The sequence below is a fragment of the Mesoplodon densirostris genome, chromosome 1 (genome assembly GCF_025265405.1).
Source record: "Mesoplodon densirostris isolate mMesDen1 chromosome 1, mMesDen1 primary haplotype, whole genome shotgun sequence".
NCBI classification, from domain to species: Eukaryota; Metazoa; Chordata; class Mammalia; order Artiodactyla; family Ziphiidae; genus Mesoplodon; species Mesoplodon densirostris.
In genome coordinates, this window is record NC_082661.1 from 192,703,495 (window position 1) to 192,725,266 (window position 21,772).

At 41.9% G+C, this 21,772-nt stretch overlaps 1 protein-coding gene across 2 annotated transcripts in view; it reads left to right on the forward strand.

Moving 5' to 3' along the window:
* The first annotated feature begins 10,831 nt into the window (after positions 1 to 10,831).
* The window catches only part of ANXA3 (annexin A3), a 61,270-nt gene continuing 50,329 nt past the window's right edge, over positions 10,832 to 21,772 (forward strand). Inside the window, exons 1-3 of one of the 2 annotated variants that reach the window (XM_060113691.1) lie at positions 10,896 to 11,020; positions 12,373 to 12,566; positions 13,973 to 14,020. In XM_060113691.1, coding sequence (XP_059969674.1) covers positions 14,006 to 14,020 — 15 coding nt within the window. In that variant the 5' untranslated portion in view covers positions 10,896 to 11,020; positions 12,373 to 12,566; positions 13,973 to 14,005. Of the gene's footprint in view, positions 11,021 to 12,372; positions 12,567 to 13,972; positions 14,021 to 21,772 lie in introns of both variants that reach the window. The other variant, XM_060113681.1, reaches the window with a different exon arrangement.

Below are 21,772 nucleotides of genomic sequence, written 5' to 3' on the forward strand. Positions count from 1 at the left end.
TGGAGGAGATCCATGAGTATTTTTTTTCTAAAATCATTTTTATAAAACGGGGGGAAATACTGGTATTTTTATAATCTTGCCGATTGAAAAGGGAAAACTATAGCTTTGAGTGGCGGAGGCACACACCACATGCATCAGCTCACAGCCGAGCTACCTCATTAAACAAAGAACCACTGAGACCCCAGAGGATGGAAGGAGTTCTTTCATGGATCCCATTAACCATGTCAGCAGCGACAAATTGTTCCTTCTGTTAAGGCTGATCTTAGAAAGCCAGTGTCTGGTGTTAGGACAGGAGTGAGCTCCACAGCTGGTGGAGCTCAGAAGGCTGGGGGTGTACCAGGCAGGTCTCAGAGGGAGAGAGACAGGGATGCAGGGCCTTTGGTCTCCTCCCCACACTCCAGCTCCCTTCTGCTTGAGATTCTCCTTGGCCTCTGCACAGCAGAGTTCACATTGCTGACGCCCAGGTTCTGCTCAGAATTCTGCTAATCAGCACCCGTGTGTCTGCTCATGTGTCCACTTGACAACCTGCCCTCCACGGCTTCTGATTGTACCTTGCATCACCAGCCCTTTTCACCTGGGAGTTCAAAGTGGTCTGGACTAGAGCATTTCTCCACAACTCAAGGGAGAAACCTCGGCCTCGCCTGTCAAGCATCAGGCAGAGCGGAACCCTCCTTATGGGGGGGGGGGGCGGGACTGAAACCTGGGGAAAGGAGGGACCTGGCAGGCGCCTCAGAGAACATCAGTGATGCCCTGCACCCTAGGCCCAGGGTGATGTCCTTGTGCCTGGCTGGTTTACACTGCAGCCAGGACACATCCAGACATCCTCCCTGACAAAGGATGCCACCAGGCAAGATTGCTGAACTGTGGCCTTTTAATTCAGCATTGCTGTGGATTCTTGAAACACCTACCACAGTTCCTGCTACCCCAGGCTTTTCCCAGTCCAATAACAGACAAGCCGTGTGCTTTGCTAGCTGTGGGGTTTTTATTTTGTTAGGGTTGCAGAAAAGTCACAGATTCAGTTGAATAAAGCAAATGAGGAGAAAGCTCAGGCCAGAACGAAATCAGAGTTAATGGATGCCAACTAGTAGTCATAGCAGAAAAGTACTAGTACTCACAGTAGAAAAGTACTAGTACTCCCAGCAGATAAAGTACTGGTACAGCAGATAAAGTACTAGTACAGCAGATAAAGGCACCGTTCCTGGTACAGTGTTTCAGGGATTTCTCTTTTGGGGGTTCTTTTTTTGGTAGCTCGGGCACTTATTTTATCCTATCAGCACATGACAAGGCCATGAACACATGGCTTTTAAATGATTTAGTGTTCAAATAGCAGCTTGATGATGTTGTACGTAGGGTGCGCACCGCTTGCTTTTGTGTTTCAGTTTTGTTTCTGCTGTATTGGCAAAAACATAAGCATGCATGTCGTGTTATTTTGAACTGGAGGCACCATTCCATTGTTCAGGAGTAAAAGACACGTCCCCTTCCTGATGCACGGCACGCTGTAATCACTGAGCAGATCACAGAGCATTCACATTGTGTAATATTTGTATTAGGATGACCCTAGCCCTTTGAGAACATTCCACACTGGAAATACTTTGGTCCTAAAAGCTAGAAAGAATGACCGTGAAAGGTTTTAGGCATCTCAGCCAGAATCCAAGCTCCTTGAGAGGAGGGCGGGTGTGAGCCATGCCTTGGGTTCTCCAGCAGTGCCTTGTGCACAGCAAGCGCTCCAGAAATATTTGTTCAGTAAACAAATGAATGGTGTCATGGGTGAATGATAGAGAAATCAATTTAGGGAGGGGAGGAGAGAGAGTATGGTGGCCATATCACAAGGGTAAGTAGAGGGGGAAAAACTCTCTCTTCTACTTGGATTACAAAATAATCTTCTCATTGGAGCCAAGAAGCACCACTTAACATAGGCATGAATCTGGCAGTGGGCTTGAGGAGGACTGAACAGAAAAGCTGTAATAATGTACGAGCAGGAGGTGAGACTGTGAATCATTCTCCAGAGCAGGACATTTAGAGGAAAGCCTGACTTAGCAACTCCCAGCTGAGCACAAAGTGTGCAGGAGAAGATGACTTGGAGTGAGTGAGCCCAGAACCTGCTACTCCTGACTGCTCAGATGCTACCCGAGGCCAGCTTGGGTGTTAGGGCTGGAACTTCTGTACTGGACTCATGGACACCCAAAATCGGTGTCTCATGGCTGGAGAGCTCATCAGCTGAGCATGGAATCCTCTCCAGAACAACCTAGAAAGTTGATGCTAATTCTGCAAGGACACGAAGCCAGTTGCTCATGGAGCAACTTTTGATTTGGCCTGTTGTTTATCACTGCTCCTAGGTCCCTGAATGCTTGCACGTCGAAGCAGCAACTTTCCACTTGCTCGAATAGTCTTCTTGCACAGCCCTTCTCTTCCTGCTAAATAGGGCACATGGGTGGGCAGAATGTAGACAGATGGCAGCACGGAGCCAGTGCGGGAAGGAGTGGAGACTGATCTCAGAGTGCTCCTAGCAGCCTCCGTGGAATAGTTCTCGAATGACAAGAGCAGCATCGCTGCGGAGAAAGGAAAGCCCTTGGGGTATCCCCGCCTCCCTTCCTTTCTATCCCCCACTACGTACACTTTATTGAGTGCTGATCCTTCCCTAGTGGACGCACACTTGTGAAATAGAAATTGCTCCGAGAGGTAAAACTGAGATTTACTTCTTTGATACAGAATTTTTCATTTCTTTAATGTTTTATACTTCATACTAGGAAGCAGAGAACTTGGTGACTGATGTGCACTTATACTTCAGTCAAAGCTCTCCTTTCGGTTTTTCTAACTTGCTCACTAAGGCCTTGTGTGTGTTTTACTAACCTTTTATACCATGTCTTTAGGTGAGAAGGAACAAAAGACCCTCAGGGGTTGCTATTTGCTATCACATGCTGGCTGTGAAGGTTAAAAGATAGAAGAGTCTGCACCTCTGCCCTTAGATTGTACCCCAGGCCTCCTGGCCGACTCACACAGATTCTTACAGGTACATGCAGCAAGAGTGTTGGGATGTGTTTTGCACAGTTTTACAATAGTCAGTCTCGGTGTCCCACAGGTATTCATTCTTCTTGGATATTACACACCTGCTCAGACTTGAGTAAAACATCCGTGGTGCTGTCAACCTGATTTCTTGACTCTGAAATGATCTTTGTATTTCCAATACGAATTTGTGTGTTATGAATTTCTGATTTCTCCAATAGCATATGCCACTATATAAATTTGTATTCATAAATGACAGTCTGGTTGTGGGTTTTTTGCTATGTTCATCTCATTAGATTCTTCATCTCATTAATGTAAGACAATGCCACTGAGATGGCAAAATCATTCTAAAATTTGAGACAAAGGTTTTTGGAGAAAATCCCTTTGAAAGGGTTGCATCCGAGACACTCGCTACTTGTGCTAAGATCAAGAATAAATTACCTATCCCCATATTATCATAGTTCTTCTTTTGCAATCTGTTGAAACCCCAGAACAAAGAGGAATAACTAAAATCTCCATGTGCAATACAATAAGATGATTATTTACGCTATATTCATAATCATCAAACCTTCTCAGGACACTTGATATCGTGTGAAAATGGCTGTGTCCTTCTATACAGGCACAGAGATTTGTTAGGTGTCCGTGACTCACCCTGGAGATGACCAAAGCTCCAAATAAGAATTTATTGGCTCATGCAGGAAAAATGGCAGAGTCAGAATGAAACTTAGCCCAGGCATTCTGCAAGCCTGTGTATTTGTCCCCTCTGGGAAACCAGTGACAGTGGCCAGCAGGGCTCTGTTGGCATCTTTTGATGGCACATTTGCAAACCCAGCAAGACTTGAAAAAGCATTTTTCATGAAATCTGGGGAAAAGATGCCACAACCAAACCTCGGATTTCCTTAGATGCTGTCATGGGCTTTGCGTGAACTTTACTTCCTCACGATTTCCTATGATTGTCCCTTGCCTAACAGCAGGCTCTAAGCCCTGGGGTGCATTTCTCCCATGCAGAAGCTGTATCAGGAGCCAATCTATGAATTGTTAGGACTGGCTATGAAAATGCTTCCTGAGACCTGAAATTTCATGGCCATACAACGTAGGAAACATGGGGGTAAGTGGCAGAAAATGAGTTCTCATTTAGATTTTGCAATATCTCACAGACTAGGGTTTTGAAGAAACATAATGAGAACAGGAGAGGGAGACTATTGAGAATATCCTACTAGATTCAACCCCATGAAATTCCTAATTTTATAAGTTAAAAATTGTCCAGTATCAGTAGTTTACACTGCTCAACTTAATATTAAGATGCCACAGTGAGTAATAAAGATTCTATCCCCAAATGAGCCTGAGATAGCTCTAAGCAGGAGCCCTTTCAATGGCATACTGAGTAGCTAGTGGCCCAGGTAAAGTCCTAGGGACAATATCAATAACACGTCGGGCACATCTGCCAATCAAGAGCAATGACTTCTTCACCTTCTCTACTTCATTCAGTCCTGGTGAAATAGTTGTAGGTCATTGTCCTGGATAATCTTCTCTGAAAGTTCCATATGAATCCCAGAATTTCAAGTCTTTGCACAAACTGATATTGCTTGAAAATGGTCCAAAGCTCCTATAACTCTAACTTAATGCTCGTCCTGAAGAATTCAGTCACTTGATTGATACAACAAAATAGACCCATGGTGCAACTCTCTCTTAAAAATCTAGCAGAATTTTATCCCCATGCTCATTTTGGTTTCAGGCTACCAAGCTCCAAGACCAGCAAATTATAAAAGTTTTTTAGAATCCCAGACTGGGAGAGTTTCTGTAAATTGTTAAAAAAAAAAAAAAAAAAAAGGTTTCAAGATGCCTCCCTTAAACGTTCTCCCTAAAGGAATGTTTCCAAAATGAACCAATCCTCTATACTAGTAACACACAAAAGTCCCTGTGCTGCTTATTCTGTTTGCCTTCACACCAATTCTCTGCCCTGTTTATGCTCCAGGAAACTGACTTCCCGAAATTGCTTCTCCGAGGCTTTCTTGCACCCTTGGCTTTTGTTTGAGATTGGCCAAATGGAGACATTGATGGGAAAGAAGTTAAGGTGTCTATCCCTCCCCACTGCCTTGCTGTGGTTCTGGCAGTGCCTGCATCCCTCCTGGGCCACAGGTCCTGTTGGGCAGCCCCCTCCCACTGTCCCTGTCGTTGAGGCTCTGAAAACACCGTCCCTCACTTGCCCATGCAGACCTAGAGGTGGCCATGCTTTCATCCTGTCTCTAGTCCTCTGGCTTCATCACCCCTGTGCATTCCTTTAACTGAACCCTGCCCACGCTTCCGTAGAGTCCCTTTTTAAAACTATTTATTCAAACCCTTTTAGTTTGCTATTTCTCTTCTGCCAGAACTATAATAGGGTCCTTAAATTCAGTGTCATTTGATTATAAGTTTCTAATATAAATCAGAAATAATCACTTGAACTCAAATCCTGTCTTAATTTTAAATTTGCCCGTTATTATAATCAGTGGCACGCTGATAAATATTTCACGCCCAGCTTTTGGCATCAGGCAAGGCCTGAGTGGAAGCATTTGCTGGCTTTTGTGTTGTATATGCCCTCACCATGGCAGAATTTAACCTAATTTCACTGAACATGGAGATGGGAAGAGATACACAGGAACACAAGTTGATATAGCATTTCTACCACACACATAAAGTAAACATAAATAACCTCAAGACCATCAATAACAGTAAAATGTCAAGGAATTAGAAAGTTTGAGTACCTTTGCTTTTAACATAATTTATTCAATTGTGTTTATTTAATATAATTTTTAATAATGGCTCTGTTTACTTGCAAAACTCCTGAAAATTTATCAATCGGCTCTCTCATGCTGGACCGGCTCAGCTCACAACTGTGAGAGAAAACATAATATCCACAACCGCTTGGTCAATTTAACCTGCTTTTTTGTTAGTTTTCCCCTCACATTTTACCATACATTTAAAATATACCTCAATAACTTTGCTCTAAAATCTTATATTTGACTCTCAAATTGTTCTTTTTAGCAGAAAGAAAAGGTAATATAGGAAAATTAGCTTCTTATAAAACTACAAAGTGGTTCAATGTATTCAGAGATGTGAAAGTTTCATCAAACAATTTTTTCTGTTGGTTTTTTTTTTCTGGATGACTATAAACCTGGTTTCTGGGATCCTAACATTTACCATTATTATCATTTTATCACCTAACATTTACTTCTGAGAAAATTCATATGTTGAGGGAAAAGTATTAATTGTATAAATACACTATAGCATGATTCTAGTCTAAATGGTGGTACCTGGGCAGTTGTTACAACTAGAAAACCTCAAAAAAACACAGTGCATTTTATTTTAAAGTTGCCATCCTGAAACCAAAGAGGTTAAACGCTGAACCTGGAATAATTAAAATAAATCCTACATGTAAACACCATCTGTTACTCACTTCCTTCTGGATATAAATCCAGCTTTATTACTTCCTGGTTGTGTGGGACAAAACTTGTAGAAGTTACTGAATCCCTCTGAGCCTCTCTCTGTATTTTCAAAATAGAGGTAATCACACCTAATTTAAGCTGGTCTGTAGACTTGAAATAAGACCATTTAATTATTCCATTAAAATTTGGCTCTGATAGGATGATCTAACTGCACTGCTTGGAAGGCAGCAGTAAACAACACCCAGTGTAGGTCATGCCCAGAGATGTTCCTATTCATTTCCTCTTGCTGCGGCAACACATTACCACAAATGTAGTGGCTTAAAACAACACGAACATGTTAGCTTACAGTTCTACAGGTCAGAAGTTCAAAATGGGTCTTACTAGGCTAAATTCAAGGTGTTGACAGGCTGCATTCCATCTCAAGGCTGCCGGGGAGAAAGCATTTCCTTCCCTTTTCCAGTTTCTGGAGACCACCTGTGTTCCTTAGATCATTACCCGCTCCCATCTTCAAAGCCAGCAATGACCAGTTGAGCTTTCTCATTGTACCATCTCTCTAGTTCAGATTCTGCTTGCTTCTTCCCCACTCAAAGACCCTCGTGATTACATTTGGTCAACATCATCCAGGATAATTTCTTTATGTTAAGGTCAACTGATTAGACTTATATGTGGAATCTAAGATATGACACAAATGAACTTATCTATGAAACAGAAACAGATTCACAGACACAGAGAAGAGACTTGTGGTTGCCAAGGGGGAGGGGGACTGGGGAAGGGATAGATTGGGAGTTTGGGATTAGCAGATGCAAATTGTTATATATAGAATGGATAAACAAGGTCATATTGTATAGCATAGGGAACTATATTCAATATCCTTTAATAAACCATATGGAAAAGAATATGAAAAATATAAGTTCAGCTGATTAGCAAACTTAATTCCATCTGCAACCACAATTCCCCCTTGCCGTGTAATGTAACATATTCACAGATTCCAGGGGTTGTTGGACATCTTTGGGGATCATTACTCTGCCTACAGCATATGCCTATCATAATATGGGGCAGAGTTTTGAACCACAGAAGCCAGAATACCCAAACCACTAGCCCCCTCCTGCTGCTGCTATAAACCAGCAGATTGTCTCTTTTGCTCAAAAATTTGCTTTCAGAAATGGAAGGGACCCACTCAGCGCATGCACCCATTTAGTCTGTATGTCTTCCCTGTCTGCTGAGCTGACAGGGGTCATGAGTAATGCCAGTTTCAGTTGGTAGAGAATGTGTACATAACTATAGAGCTTTTGAACTGAAAAGAAGAATGGCTTCACCTAGATTGCTGCCTAGTCCTTTCTCCTCCCCTCATTCCTGAGGGGCCCTTGGGGTCAACCTCTCGGCATTATATGTAGATTTATAAGCAGTACACTGTAGCTGAGCGCTTTGGAGCCAAGTTGCTTGGGTTTGAATCTCAGCTACATGACTTGCTGGCTATGTAACCTTGGGCCAAGGTCTTATTCAGCCTGTACAGTTTATGCAACTCTTAAAAATGATACAGAATAGGACCTACAGCATCTGGTTGGGGTGAAAACTAAATAAGATGATGTGTGCAAAGTATTTAGAACAGTGTAATGGGTGGGGTCTTTGGGAGGTTGTTAGGCCCTGTTGATTATTTTGTAGTCCCAAACACCAAAATAATATTTGGTTTAATGGTTGAGTTTTTTCCCCAAGGAAACTCTGATTTCCATGCCTAACACTCTCCTGGGGTCTAGAGACTCTCAATATTTCTACCTGTCCCCAGACCTGAATATTGGATGTAGTTGTCCTTGTTCCATTTGACAAAGCTTGGCCATGTCACTAGCTCCCAACTCCTCCCCAGTGCCTCTCTATATGCTGCTAAGATGGGTTAGCTTACGGTTCACAACTATCCCCACACTGCCCTACCCACAATGGGAAAAGTATACGTCCACCTCCTTCGCCGTTGGGCTCAGTCATGTTACTTGCTTTGACCAATAGGATGTTAGCAGCAGTGACGCAAGAAGGGCTTGAGATATGCGTGCACAGTTGGGTGCGCCCTCTTGTACTCTGACGTCACCAGGAGAAGAACTTCCTCCAAGTAGCTGTTGCCCCTTCAGCCTGGACCTAGAATGGACCTATGAAGCAGAGACACCTCAGCCATCCTGCAGAGCTGAGAGAATACATAAATGATTTGTTTTAAGCCCCTGTGTTTGAGGGTAATTTGTTATATAGCATTATGGTGGCGGCAGCTAACTGATACATTTGTTCATCCTCTTAAAAGTTTTCACAATACAGCCCTGATTAAAAATTAATCATTGGGGCTTCCCTGGTGGTGCAGTGGTTAAGAATCTGCCTGCCAGTGCAGGGGACATGGGTTTGAGCCCTGGTCCAGGAAGATCCCACATGCCGCAGAGCAACTAAGCCCGTGTGCCACACTACTGAGCCTGCGCTCTAGAGCCCACGAGTCACAACTACTGAGCCTGCGTGCTGCAACTACTGAAGTCCACGCGCCTAGAGCCCGTGCTCGGCAAAAGAGAAGCCATCGCTATGAGAAGCCCGCGCACTGCAATGAAGAGTAGCTCCCACTTGCCGCAACTAGAGAAAGCCCGTGCAGCAACGAAGACCCAACAGATCCAAAAATAAATTAATGAATTAAAAAACAAAAAACTAATCATTGAACTAAACTAATCTGTATGCCTGTTCACATCTTCTCCTAGTAACCAATCACTCCCTATGCCATACAGTCAAAAATTTCTCCCTTTCTATCTTTATTTTCAAATGGTAATGTCATCAATTCACACGCCTGTGAACAAGAAGCTGTATCAAATAATGGTCATTGCAGCATTATTCAAAGTAGCAAAATATTGAAACGATGTAATACCCATGATCAGGAGAATGAGGAACAAACCATGATATAGCCATAAAATGGAATACTATACAGCACTTAAAATGAATGATGAACAATTGCTACTAGAGTAGCTAGCATTGAACAGACAGAGCCAGTGGCAGAGTATACAACATGATACCATATATTTAAAGTTTAAAAATCTGCTAAAGAGTATCGTATGTTTATGGCTATATCAATATTTTGAAACAAGTATAACAACATGCATGAAAATAATAACAATGTGTATACTATTGGGTTATCTTTGGAGAAAGAGTGAGGGAAATGGGTCAGAAAAAGCACAAAAGGAACATCAATTGTATCAACATACCTTTTAAAATGTCTTGAAAACATTCTAAAAAAATACAGCATAATGTTTAAGATTTGATAAAGCTGGGTGGTGAGTATACAGGTATCAATATTATTATAATATTATCATTTATTCTTGGTATCTTTCAAATATTTACAATTAACTTTTTTTTTTTTTTTTTTTTTTTTTTTGCGGTACGCGGGCCTCTCACTGTTGTGGCCTCTCCCGTTGCAGAGCACAGGCTCCGTGCAGGCTCAGCGGCCATGGCTCACGGGCCCAGCCGCTCCGCGGCATGTGGGATCTTCCCGGACCGGGGCATGAACCTGTGTCCCCTGCATCGGCAGGCGGACTCTCAACCACTGCGCCACCAGGGAAGCCCTACAATTAACATTTTTAATAGCAGTGTTTTTAAGGAGAGACTGTGGGATTTATTATAAACTGCTTGGTATGATCTGAATGTTTGTGTCCCCCCAAAATTAATATGTTGATATCCTAATCCCCAGAGCAATGGTCCTTGGAGGTGGGGTCTTTGGGAGGTTGTTAGGCCCTGCGTGTGGAGCCTTCTTGAATGGGATTAGTGCCCTTGTAAAAGAGTCTCCAGAGAGCTCTCTTGTCCCTTCCACGGTGTGAGGATACAGTGATACTTTTGTGTATTTTTCTCCGTTAATCTGTCTTATGTCATTTTAATTCCTAGAGCAGCCAGGAGAACCTAGAAGGGTAGAGGAAAATTTCTCCCTGCCTGGCAGGATAAAAACCCTGCCATTTACTCCCTCTGTGACTTTGCTCACTTTACCTAATCTCTGTGTCTCAGTTTTCTCATTTATAAAATGGGGCTAATAGTATCTACCTTATAGGTTTATGGTAAGATTTAAATTAGTGCCTATCTGTGGAGAATTCAGAACAGTGCCCCGGCACAAAGGAAATGCTAGATAAGTGTTACGGACTGTTATTAGTGTTTAGCTGTTCGCCATCCCGTACCAGGCCCTGAGCGTCTTGGGAGTGGGGACTGTCTGTTCTCTAAGTCCACAACGCCTAGAACAAAACAAGCTTGCACTAAATCTGAAGAAAAGCTTAATGTAAGTTAAGGAGAAGTGAAAATCGAGGACACAGGTTTCTCTGTGAGGATGATGCGAGACGAGGGCGGTAGAGTTTTAGAGACGCCGAGGGCGAAGGGCCGAAGGCGCGCCTGCGCGGAACTGGCGCCCGGACGGCCGCAGGGCGCGGCTTCCCTTTCCCAGCCTCCCGCGGCGGTCAGGTGGACTCGGGAGGCGGTGGAGGGGAGGGAGGAAGGGGTGCGGTCCTGGCCACGGGCGGGAGCGAGCGCGGAGCAGCGGTGCCTGGGGCGCACTCCCTCGCTGGCCGCTCTTCCGCACGCCCGTTCCCGGCGCCGCGCCCCAGGTAAGTTCAGCCTCCCCGCGCGTCGCCGCGAGCCTCGCCAGCCACCCCGGCTGCCCCGCAGCTCGGAGCCAGGGTCGCGCCTCGGCCGGTTCCCCCGCGAGCGCAGCGCGGCCCCGGGTCAGCGCTGGGCTGGCACCCACGCCACGTACCGACCCAGCTGCGGGGTGCAGGGCCCCAGGGGCCTCGACGGGCGTGGAGGCCACCGCCCCCGTTTCAGAATGGAGGAAGCTGAGGCCCCGGGCAGCAGAACTGCCTGCCCTGGGAGGGTCACCCAGTTCAGCTCGGGGCGGGGCGCAAGCTGACCAGCTCTCCCGGCGCCCTCGACCCTTGGCTTTTCGTCACAGCTAGCCGCGCAGGGATACAGTTGGCCATCTTGGCTCCCCCTACCCTCAGGTCTTGGGAACAGAAAAAGAGCGGGGAGTCGGAATGGTTCTCCCGGTCCCTGGCGTCCTAAGAGGGGCTGGCTCCAAGCTCTGTTCTGAGGACTTGAACCCCACGCATCCTTGTGAGCACGTCCCTCCTCTTCACTTAGGCAATTTACTTTATTTCACTTAATTTTTTTAGGAGGTAGGAGAAAAGTATTTACATATTGGGCTTTGGGAGTCCGAGAAGTTTGCTTTTCCATGAAAAGACTCACCTTTTTCTTTGATTGCAAGAGTCTGATTCACTGGACATGAATCATTCCCCTGGCATTTGAGTCAGCAGGTAGGGGATCTGAGTACTTGTTTGCAAGTGACCATATATAGGAAATTGTGGTTTCTGCCGGGCCAAGGAGGTTCTGGATCGCTGGAGGCCCCTCGGGCTGCTGATAAGAAGGTTGTAACACGGCCTGGCTAAATTATTTCCGAGGATTTGTGTTCTACACAGTCAGTCAGACTCGGTCCTCCGCCAGAGCTACATTTACAACTTTCTAAAAATCAACTTCATGACAATTGTAACTCATAAAAACATTATTCTGCAAAGATATCGCCATTGGCTTTCATGAAGGCAGAAAACTTCAAACTGACGAGAAAGGAAATTCAAAGAAAACCAGAAGCTTGTTCCCAGCGCCGCGTGGTTCTGTAGAGACATCGGCTGAAATATAGGGACCGAGGAGGAAGTAAAGGAAATGACGTAAACGCTCTAATCTCTTTCAGAAAAGGATGCTTAAGGTTCTGTTGTTAGGTCATTTAGCCTCCACTGTGGAGTAGTTTTTCACTTCTTAAAACTGAAATCAGTAGTACATGTTTGTAATTTACAAATTATACTGAATCAACACATTGAGCATTAGCTTTGACAGTGTATGGGCGGGGCACTTGGGTAAGGCAGAAGCTTGGGGGTTAAATGTATACCCTTGGACTGTGACTGCCTAGGTTCCGTAGAGGGACACTTACTCGCTGTGAGACTGGAACGTTATAGTACAGTCGGCCCTCTGTAGCCGCGGGTTTCAAAGTCGAACCGCAGTTGGTGGAATCAGCGGATGCAGAACCCGCGGGAAGGAGAGCCGACTCTACAGTGCCTTTGTATATAGGGACCTTGAGCATCTGAGGATTTGGGTAAACACGAGGTAAGGTGGGGGAGGGGGCCTGGAACCGTGGATGCTGAGAGATCGACTGTACCTCTCTGCGCCCCAACTTCTTCATTTGCAAAGTGGAGATGTTCTTAATGATACCCAGCTCCCCTGGATTATTGTGAGGCTGATAGCATTCATTCATTCAATAAGGCTTTTTTTTTTTTAGTACTTTCTGTGCCTCAGTGAACAAACGACAAAAATCTCCAGCCTTTTGGAATTGACCTTATAATGTTTCTTAATTTTTTTAAATTTTTATTTATTTATTGGCCAAGCCGTGCAGCTTGTGGATCTTAGTTCCCCAGCCAGGGATTGAACCCGCCGGCCAGTGAAAGTGCAGAGTCCTAAACACTGGACCGACAGGGAATTCCCTATTGTGTCTTTTTATATTACCTGCAACATAGTAAGAACTCAAAACATTAGCTGATGTGATTACATATTACATATTATTTCATTTAGTGCCAGCAACAGCCATCCTCTCCCCTTTTTACAGATGAGGAAACTGAGGCTCAAAGAAATTGTGTCTAGCTTTAAGAGGCAAAACCAAAACTAATGATATTTTGTATCTGCTGTATATTTAGAGGGATGTAGCCCTTAGCCCTTGTAACTAGAAAGCTGACTGCCCTCCCCTACAGAAAGCCTGAGAAAATCAAGTCCCTAGAAATATTTAAATTCCAGAGACTAATAGTGTCATTTCCTATTGAACATTGCTCTGGGGCTATCACTGAATTTTTAGAATATTTTGTTCCCAGTAAGGGTGGGGCAACTTTATTTCTAAGCCAATCCTGGAGATTTGCCAGCATGTTTGAATAATGTCTACATATGAAAGTGTGTCTGGGTTCCCAACCAGGCATCCATCAAAGAATTGCCCTTTTTCACCTATGGGCCCTACCAAGGACTGGACCTTCCTCAAAGAGCAGGCATGTCTGTTTATAACAGGCTGTAGACTTGAAGCCTTGTAAAATGTAAATGAAGATTCACAAACACAAGGGATCAAACTGAAGCCAGCTGAAAACTGGGGGAGAGGGACAAGTTTTTGTTGTTCCCTATGATGGTAGTTAAAAGAAGTCAACAATCATTGTAGTTCTTCTGGGTGTTAAATGAGTCAAAAATTGGCTCCCAGGAAACATATTTGCAAACCTCTACAGGGATTTTTTTTCTCTCTTGTTTTGAGCCCTTCACAGGTCTAGCACAGCCCCTTGTAGATAGATAGTTGGTGTTTGGTGATGTTTATTTAGCAAATGCAGTACTTGATGTTAGAGAAACATCCTCTTCCTGAGATGGTTTCTCTTTGAATGTTGACTTCTGTTTTCTGGATTAGAGATTAAGGGTTAGGCTGAGATTATTGTGTTCTGAATCCCAGATTTATACTGTTCGTACTTTTTTTTTTTTCCTTTTAATAGGTTAGTGTGATCTCAAGAGAAAGGTGGGATATCATGGCATCTATCTGGGTGAGTAAAAATCAAGCCTTCATAGCACAGTAACTTATCTGAGTCAAATCAAAATACAGAAAATCAAAATATTAAGAAAAAATTTTATAAGTTGATAAAAGGTTTATGTGAAAAAATTAGCATGCCCCAAAAGCTAGAGGATGTCTAAAAATAAGAAAATATTAAAATGTATTGTAAAGGTACATAGTTAAAATAATTTGTACTGACACCAAAGTAGGGAGGTCAATAATAGAGAATAAATTATATGATTTGGGAATTTATTATAAGAAAAAGACATTTCATATCAGAGAGGAGAAGATGGCTTATTCAATAAATGATGTTAGGAAAACTTCTCACTGTTTGAGGGAAAAAGTAAATCTGTATTCCTTCTCCCTTCTTACATGAAACTAAATTTCAGATGGATAAAATACCGAAATGAAAAAGACAAAATATGGGTGAATTTAAAAAATAATCTTGGAGTGGGGAAGGCAGTTACAACCAAGATACAAACCGAAAGCCTAAAAGAAAAATATTGATCTGTTGAACTAAATACAAATTTATAATTTATGATGGCAAACAATATATTAGTGAAGTCAGAAGACAACCCACAGGAAAAAGTATTTGCAGCACATTTGACAAGAGACTCATTCCATTAACATAAAAATAACTTGACTACATCAATAAGAAAAATGAACTCGATGGAAAAATTTGTGAGGGACATGAATAGGATTCGAAAAGAATTATAACTGTCCAACAAACATATGAAAAGTTGCTATACCTTACTGAGAAATAAAGAAATGTAAATAACACAGTGAGAAATCATATCTATCTAAGTATTGATAAAGGTGAAAAAAAATGTAAGAAGACCAGTGTTGCAGAGGATGTGGGCAAGATGGGCACTCTCATACTCTGTTCATTAGGAGAGTAAAGTTGGCACTCTTTGGGGATGGTATTTTGGCCATATCTATCAATGTTTAAATGCTCACCCTGTGTAATCCAGTAGTTCCACTTCTGGGTATTTATCGTATAGATACACTTGCATAAGGTTGAAGAAATAAAGGCTGATGGGTATTCATTTGTACTAATGAAAATACACAGAATAAATGGCCATCCATGGGTTATGGTATTTCTCAATTGTAACTTATAGCCATTTTTATGTAATCATTTAAAAAATGAGAAAAAGTCCGCTGTCTATGTATTGACAAAAGAAAATGTCCAGAGACATATTAATCAATAAAAAAAAAATCCAGTTACAGAATAGTATATACAGAGTGATTCTGTTTTAGAGAAAGAAAAAAGAAAAGAAAAAAATAGACACATAAGGACTGTATTACATGAAAACTTTCTGGAAAGGTGGCACTATGAGCAGGGGCACTTTCACTTTCAATGCATCACCTTCTGTGCTCTGATTCTTTTTTTTTTTTAATTTTTTTTCTTTTTGGGGGGGGCGTTCACATGGCATGTGGGATCTTAGTTCCCCAACCAGGGATCGAACCCGTGCCCCCTGCATTGGAAGCACAGATTCTTAACCACTGGACCACCAGGGAAGTCCCTCTGATTTTTTTAAATGATGAAAATACATTATATTTTATAAGCGAGGGGCAGAGAGGCTTCAAGAATAACCCATATGGAGACATGAGCAGGCCTTGTTGTGCACGGTGTCAGTGTTGGTAGATGTGCTGTTGTGAGGCTTTGCTTGGTCCCAGATTATTTTCTGTCGCTGGCCAGTAGGCTGATCTCCCCCTTTCCAGGTCTGAAATTCCTGCTGCTATTATGGATATCTAGTAGAGTCAGATGAAAACAAATTTCATCTCTCCAAAAAATTAGTCTCCCTCTAGCCCTTGTCCATTAGTGAATCGACATGGAATTAGTTGTTCAGGCTCTCCAGCTGACACCTTCAAAGTTATGGCACATTTCTGAAGGGCTGGGAGAGACCCGGGTGAGTGTGAGAGAGGGTGTATTTGTTTCCTACTGCTTCCATAAGCAATCACCACACATTTAGCAACTTAAAACAATATCCCTTTATTATCTCCACACAGTTCTATATGTTAGAGCCCAAAATGGGCCTCATAGTGCTAAGATCAAGGAGTTGGCAGGGCTGCATTCCTTTCTGAGACTTTGGGAAGAATCCACCTCTGAGCTTATTTAGGTTGTCGGCAAAATTTAGTTCCTTACAGTTGTGAGACTGAGTGCCTTGCTGGCTGTCAGTGGGGGCTGTCCTTATCTCCTGGAGGCCATTGCCAGTGTGTGGCCCCCTACATCTCAGAACAGCAGCGGTGCATGGAATCCTCACGCTTGCAGTCTCTCTAGCTTGCCCTTCTGGGACATCTCTCTTCTGCCGTCCTCTACTTCCTCCAGCTAGAGACAGTTCTCTGCTGTTAAGTGCTCCCATTATTAGATTGGGCCCACCTGGGTAATCTAGGATACTTTCCCTATTTTAAGGTTTGGAACCTTCATTGCATCCTCAAAGTCCCTTTAGTCATGTAACTTAACACATTCACAGGGTCCAAGGATTACCGTGTGGACATTTTATTTGGGAGCCATTATTCTGCCCACCACAAGGGGATGGTAGCATTGGGCATCAGGCAGCAGGAAAGAAGGGACTGGAATAGACTAGAAAAGGGAAGCTGTGCTGTGGGCAGGAGGGGAGATTGGGGGGCTCGAGTGAAGAAAGAGGCCCTAGCCAGAGAGGGGCTCCTACTGCCTCGCTTTTTCTTTCCTATTTTCCTCCTGTCTCAAATTAAAGAACTAACATTTATGAGTGAGATATATGAGAGCAAATATTAAAAACAACTCAGAGCTACTATGGAAAACAGTGTGGTGGTTCCTCAACAAATTAAAAATAGAATTACCGTATGATCCAGCAATCCCATTTCTGGATAAATATCCTAAGAATTGAAAGCAGGATCTTGAAGAGATATTTGCACACTTGTGTTCATAGAAGCATTATTCACAATAGCTAAAAGCTGGAAGCAACCCAAGTGTCCGTTGATGGACGAATAGATAAACAAAATGTGGGGTATGCATATTGTGGAATATTTAGCCTTTAAAAGGAAGGAAATTTGGACATATGCTGCAACATAGATGAACCCTGAGGACATTATGCTAAGAGAAATAAGCCAGTAATAAGAAGACAAGATACTGTATGATTCCATTTATATGAGGTATCTGAAGTAGTCAAATTCATAGAAGCAGAAAACAGAATTGTAGTTGCCAGGGTCTGTGGGGAGGGGGAAAGGGGGATTTGTTGCTTAATGTATATAGAGTTCTAGTTCCATACAATGAAAAAAGTCAAGTTCTGGAGATCTGTTTTACAACAATGTGAATATTCTCACCACTACTGAACTGTACACTTAAAAATGTTTAAAGTGGTAAATTTTATGTTACACTTTTTTTAACCACAATTTAAAAAACTCAGATTTCTGTAAATACTCTTATCACTGTTTTATCTGTTCTCTTTTTCCCTCTTAACACAAAAGCACATACACACCCAAACACAAATGAGCAATCAGTCCATGCTTTTCTACAACATGGTTGATCGTTTGTGTTTACCAGTGTATGGTGAGTTTATTAGAGTACTATGATCAAGAGGGAAGATTTCGGTTGCAATTTCAGTACATTACTGTTGGAGATGAAAGATTAGCTGGTTTCCTAAGTCTGTATATTCTCTCTAGGAGTTTTGGAACCCTCCCATTGTTTCAGATGATGCATTACTATTTCTTTTGTTAAAATTTTTTAATATGGTAGCCACACTTTTCGAAAGTTTGCATTACATAACTTTACTTTTATGAAAGATCTATGTTAGTACAGGCACACATTGGAGACATTGCAGTTTGGTTCCAGACCACTGCAATAAAACAAGTATCGCAATAAAGCAAGTTGCATGAATTTTTTGGTTTCCCAGTGCATATAAAAGTTATGTTTTGGAAACCATGAAACTCCTAGAAGAAAACATTGGCAGAACACTCTTTGACATGAATTGTAGCAATATTTTTTGGATCTGTCTCCTAAAGCAAAGGAAGTAAAAACAAAAATAAATAAATGGGACCTAATTAGGCTTAAAGTTTTTGCATAGCAAAGGAAACCATTGACAAAATGAAAAGGCGACCTACTGAATGTGAGGAAATATTTGCTAATGATATGACCGATAAGGAATTAATATCCAAAATATATCAACAACTCAACATCAAAAAAGCAAACAACCCAATTAAAATGTGGGCAGAAGACCTGAATAGACATTTTCCCAAAGAAGATATGCAGATAGCCACCAGACACATGAAAAGATGCTCAACATCGTTAGTCATCAGAAAAATGCAAATTAAGACCACAATGAGATATCCTCACACCTGTCAGAACGGCTGTTATCAAAAAGAACACTCATAACAAATGTCGATGAGGATGTGGAGAAAAGGGAACCCTCCTACACTGTTGGTGGGAATGTAAATTGGTACAGCCTCTATGGAGAATAGTATGGAGGTTTCTCAAAAAACTAAAAGTAGTTTAGTTTTGGCCATATGACCCAGCAATTCCACTCCTGGCTATATATCAAAAAAAACCCCAAAACACTAATTTGAAAAGATACATGCAGCCCAATGTTCATAGAAGCATTATTTACAATTGCCAAGATATGGAAATAACCTAAGCCATCAACAGAACAGATGAATGGATAAAGATGTAGGGTGTGTGTGTGTGTGTGTGTATGTGTGGTATTTATATATATATATATATATATATATATATACACACACACACATACATACAATGGAATACTACTCAGCCATAAAAAGAATGAAATTGTGCTATTTGCAGCAACATGGATGGACTTGGAGGGCATTATACTGTGTGAAGTGTCAGACAGAGACAAATGATGTATGATATCACATATGTGGAATCAAAAGATTCAACAAACTAGTAAATATAACGGAAGAGAAGGAGAGTCATAAGTATAGAGAACAAACTAGTGGTTACCAGTGGTGGGGTGCAATATAAGGGTAGGGCAGTAAAGAGGTACAAACTGTTAAGTATAAAATAAACTATAAGGATATATTGTACAACATGGGGAATATAGCCGATAAAAAAGTTATGTTAACACTATACTGTAGTCTGTTGCATAGAATAGCATTGTCTAAAGGGACAATGTACATACTCTAACTTAAAAATACTTTATTGATAAAAAATGCTAACCAGCATCTGAGCCTTCAGGGAGTCATAATCTTTTTTGCAATAGTAACATCAAAGATCACTGCACACAGATCACCATAACAAATATAGTAATAATGAAAAAGTTTGAAATATTGCTGGAATTACCAAAATACGACACAGAGACACGAAATGAGCAAATGCTGTTGGAAGAATGGCGCTGAAATACTTGCTTGATGTAGGCTTGTCACAAACCTTCAATTTGTAAAAACACAATATCTGCAAAGCAAAATGAAGTGCAATAAAGACATGATATGCCTGTACCTGTTTTTGGTAACTGAAAGAAATCCAAAGAGGATTTTTGCTTTTATGCCATCAATGTATTAATGTAGGTCTTTCTTAAAACTGAAGTGGCATAAAATGAACTTTTGAAAATCTGGGGATACCCTTGGCTTTACACCATTTCAGCTTATGGAAAGTTTCATAGAGATGCTCTGCATTAAGATAACGGGGGAAACCTGTGTATCTCTGTTCAGGCTTGGCTTCTACTACTTCACCCCTGATGAGAGGGCCTGGTATCTTATCAGTTTGTACTCTTTGAACTCAAGGTCTTTGTCAAATGTTGCCTTTACATCTATAGCAAGCACTCAGGCAACACACAATGAGAATGTCTTGGAACATTTTTATTAAGATACCATAGCAGTATTTTTCCTATGTGTGCCTTCTACAAGGCTGGCTTTCTTATAGGAATACTCTGAGCTCTTTGCTCCTTGGTCAATTCCTAACTTACTTTTACAGAATAATAATGAGCAATAACTATTTGAACCCTCAAATTAATATTTTTATTATGCTACTAAAATTTTTCAACATTAGCTCATAATCACTATAATCATCATGAACTGTTGTAACATCCAAACTAACTATATACTCTTCCTTCCCCATTCCAAATGCTAATTTGCAAAATGAGGAAGGGGAACATAGAAAGACTCTGGAATCAAGGGATAAAAGAAACTTTATGAAAATATAACTTCCTGTAAACATGAAGGAGTTCATCCAAAGGGTAGCTAAACAATGAAAGCAGCATGTAGCTAGTGCAGTGGGCTCTACTGGAGCAGAAAGAAGACCATCCAGCCACAACCCCAGTTCTACTTTTCATGACTCTCTAATTGATTAAAAGGCAAACGCTTGAATATGACCTTGAGCAAATTACTTAGTCTCTTGCTATGTCTGTTTCCTCATCTGTAAAATAAGTGTAATAACAGTACCTACATCATCTAGACTTTGAAGGCATTAAATCCATTCATGTGAAATGCATGAACAGTACCTGGCATGTAGTGAGCACTCAGTAGATGTTGTAACCATTATCATTTCAGTATATTAGCTTTTTTCTAAAAACATATTCTTTGATAATTAATATCCCTGCAACTGTTTTAGTGAAGAGGCTTCTGCCTGTTTCCTGGGCCTGGTTTTAGTACACATCAACAGCATCCTCCTCCCCATTGGAATGATTCTCTCAGAGCCATCTGAAACCAATGGATTTTCCCCAAATAGATGTTTTCTGACCATACCTATTTTTAGTATTTTCTTGCATTTATGTATATATATATATAATATAAAATATATATATATATATAATATGACTATTTTTTAGAGGAGTTTTAGGTTCACAGCAAAATTAAGAGGAGGTTACAGAGGTTCCCCATGTGCCCTCTGTCTCCCACACATGCATGGCCTCCCCCATTGTCAACATCCCCCACCAGAGGGGTTCATTTGTTGCAATTGATGAACCTACATTGGCACATCTTTATCACCCAAAGTCCATAGTTTACATTACAGTTCACTCTTGGTGTTGTACATTCTATGGGTTTGGATGTTTATATGTATTTAAAGGCATTCTATGGGTTTGGATGCTTATATATATTTAAAGATAATGCTCTCTTCTCACTCCCAGCGGGTGGACCGCAGTACAATTCTGACACTACCTAGGACTAGCATCAGACTCCACAGGTTTAAGGGCTCAAGCCTCACTTCAGACACCAGCAGCAAGTCTCAGAGCCACCTGCTGTTCTGACCCAGGGGCTATAAATTAGGAGGTTTCCATGACCGTAATCAGTAAGTCTCTAGAACACCTCATAGAATTCACTGAAAGTGCTATACTTACCATTACAGTTTTTATTATAAAACCTACACATAGAGCAAACTCTGAAAAGGCCCTGGATGCAGGGCTTCCAAGCCCTCTTCCCGTGGAGTCAGGGCACCTCACCTTTCCTGCACATCAGTGTGTTCACCAGCCAGGGAGCTTCTCTGAGCCTCGGCATCCAGAGCTTTTACTGGAGTTTCATTGCATAGCTGTGACTGATTAAGTCACTGGCCACGATTGAATTCGGTCTTCAGTCCCATTGAGTTCCCGAAGTGCCAACCCTCTAATCACATGGCCGGGTCTTTTTAGTAACCAGCCTGGTGCTACAGCTATCTCATGGCCCACCATGACTCACCTCATTAGCACAGTAAAGACAGTCCCATCACTCAGTAAATTCCAGTGGTTTTTGAAGCTCTGTGGCTGGAACCTAGGACAAAGATCACATATATCTTTATTATACCATACACATATACCTTACATCAAGGCTGCATAGA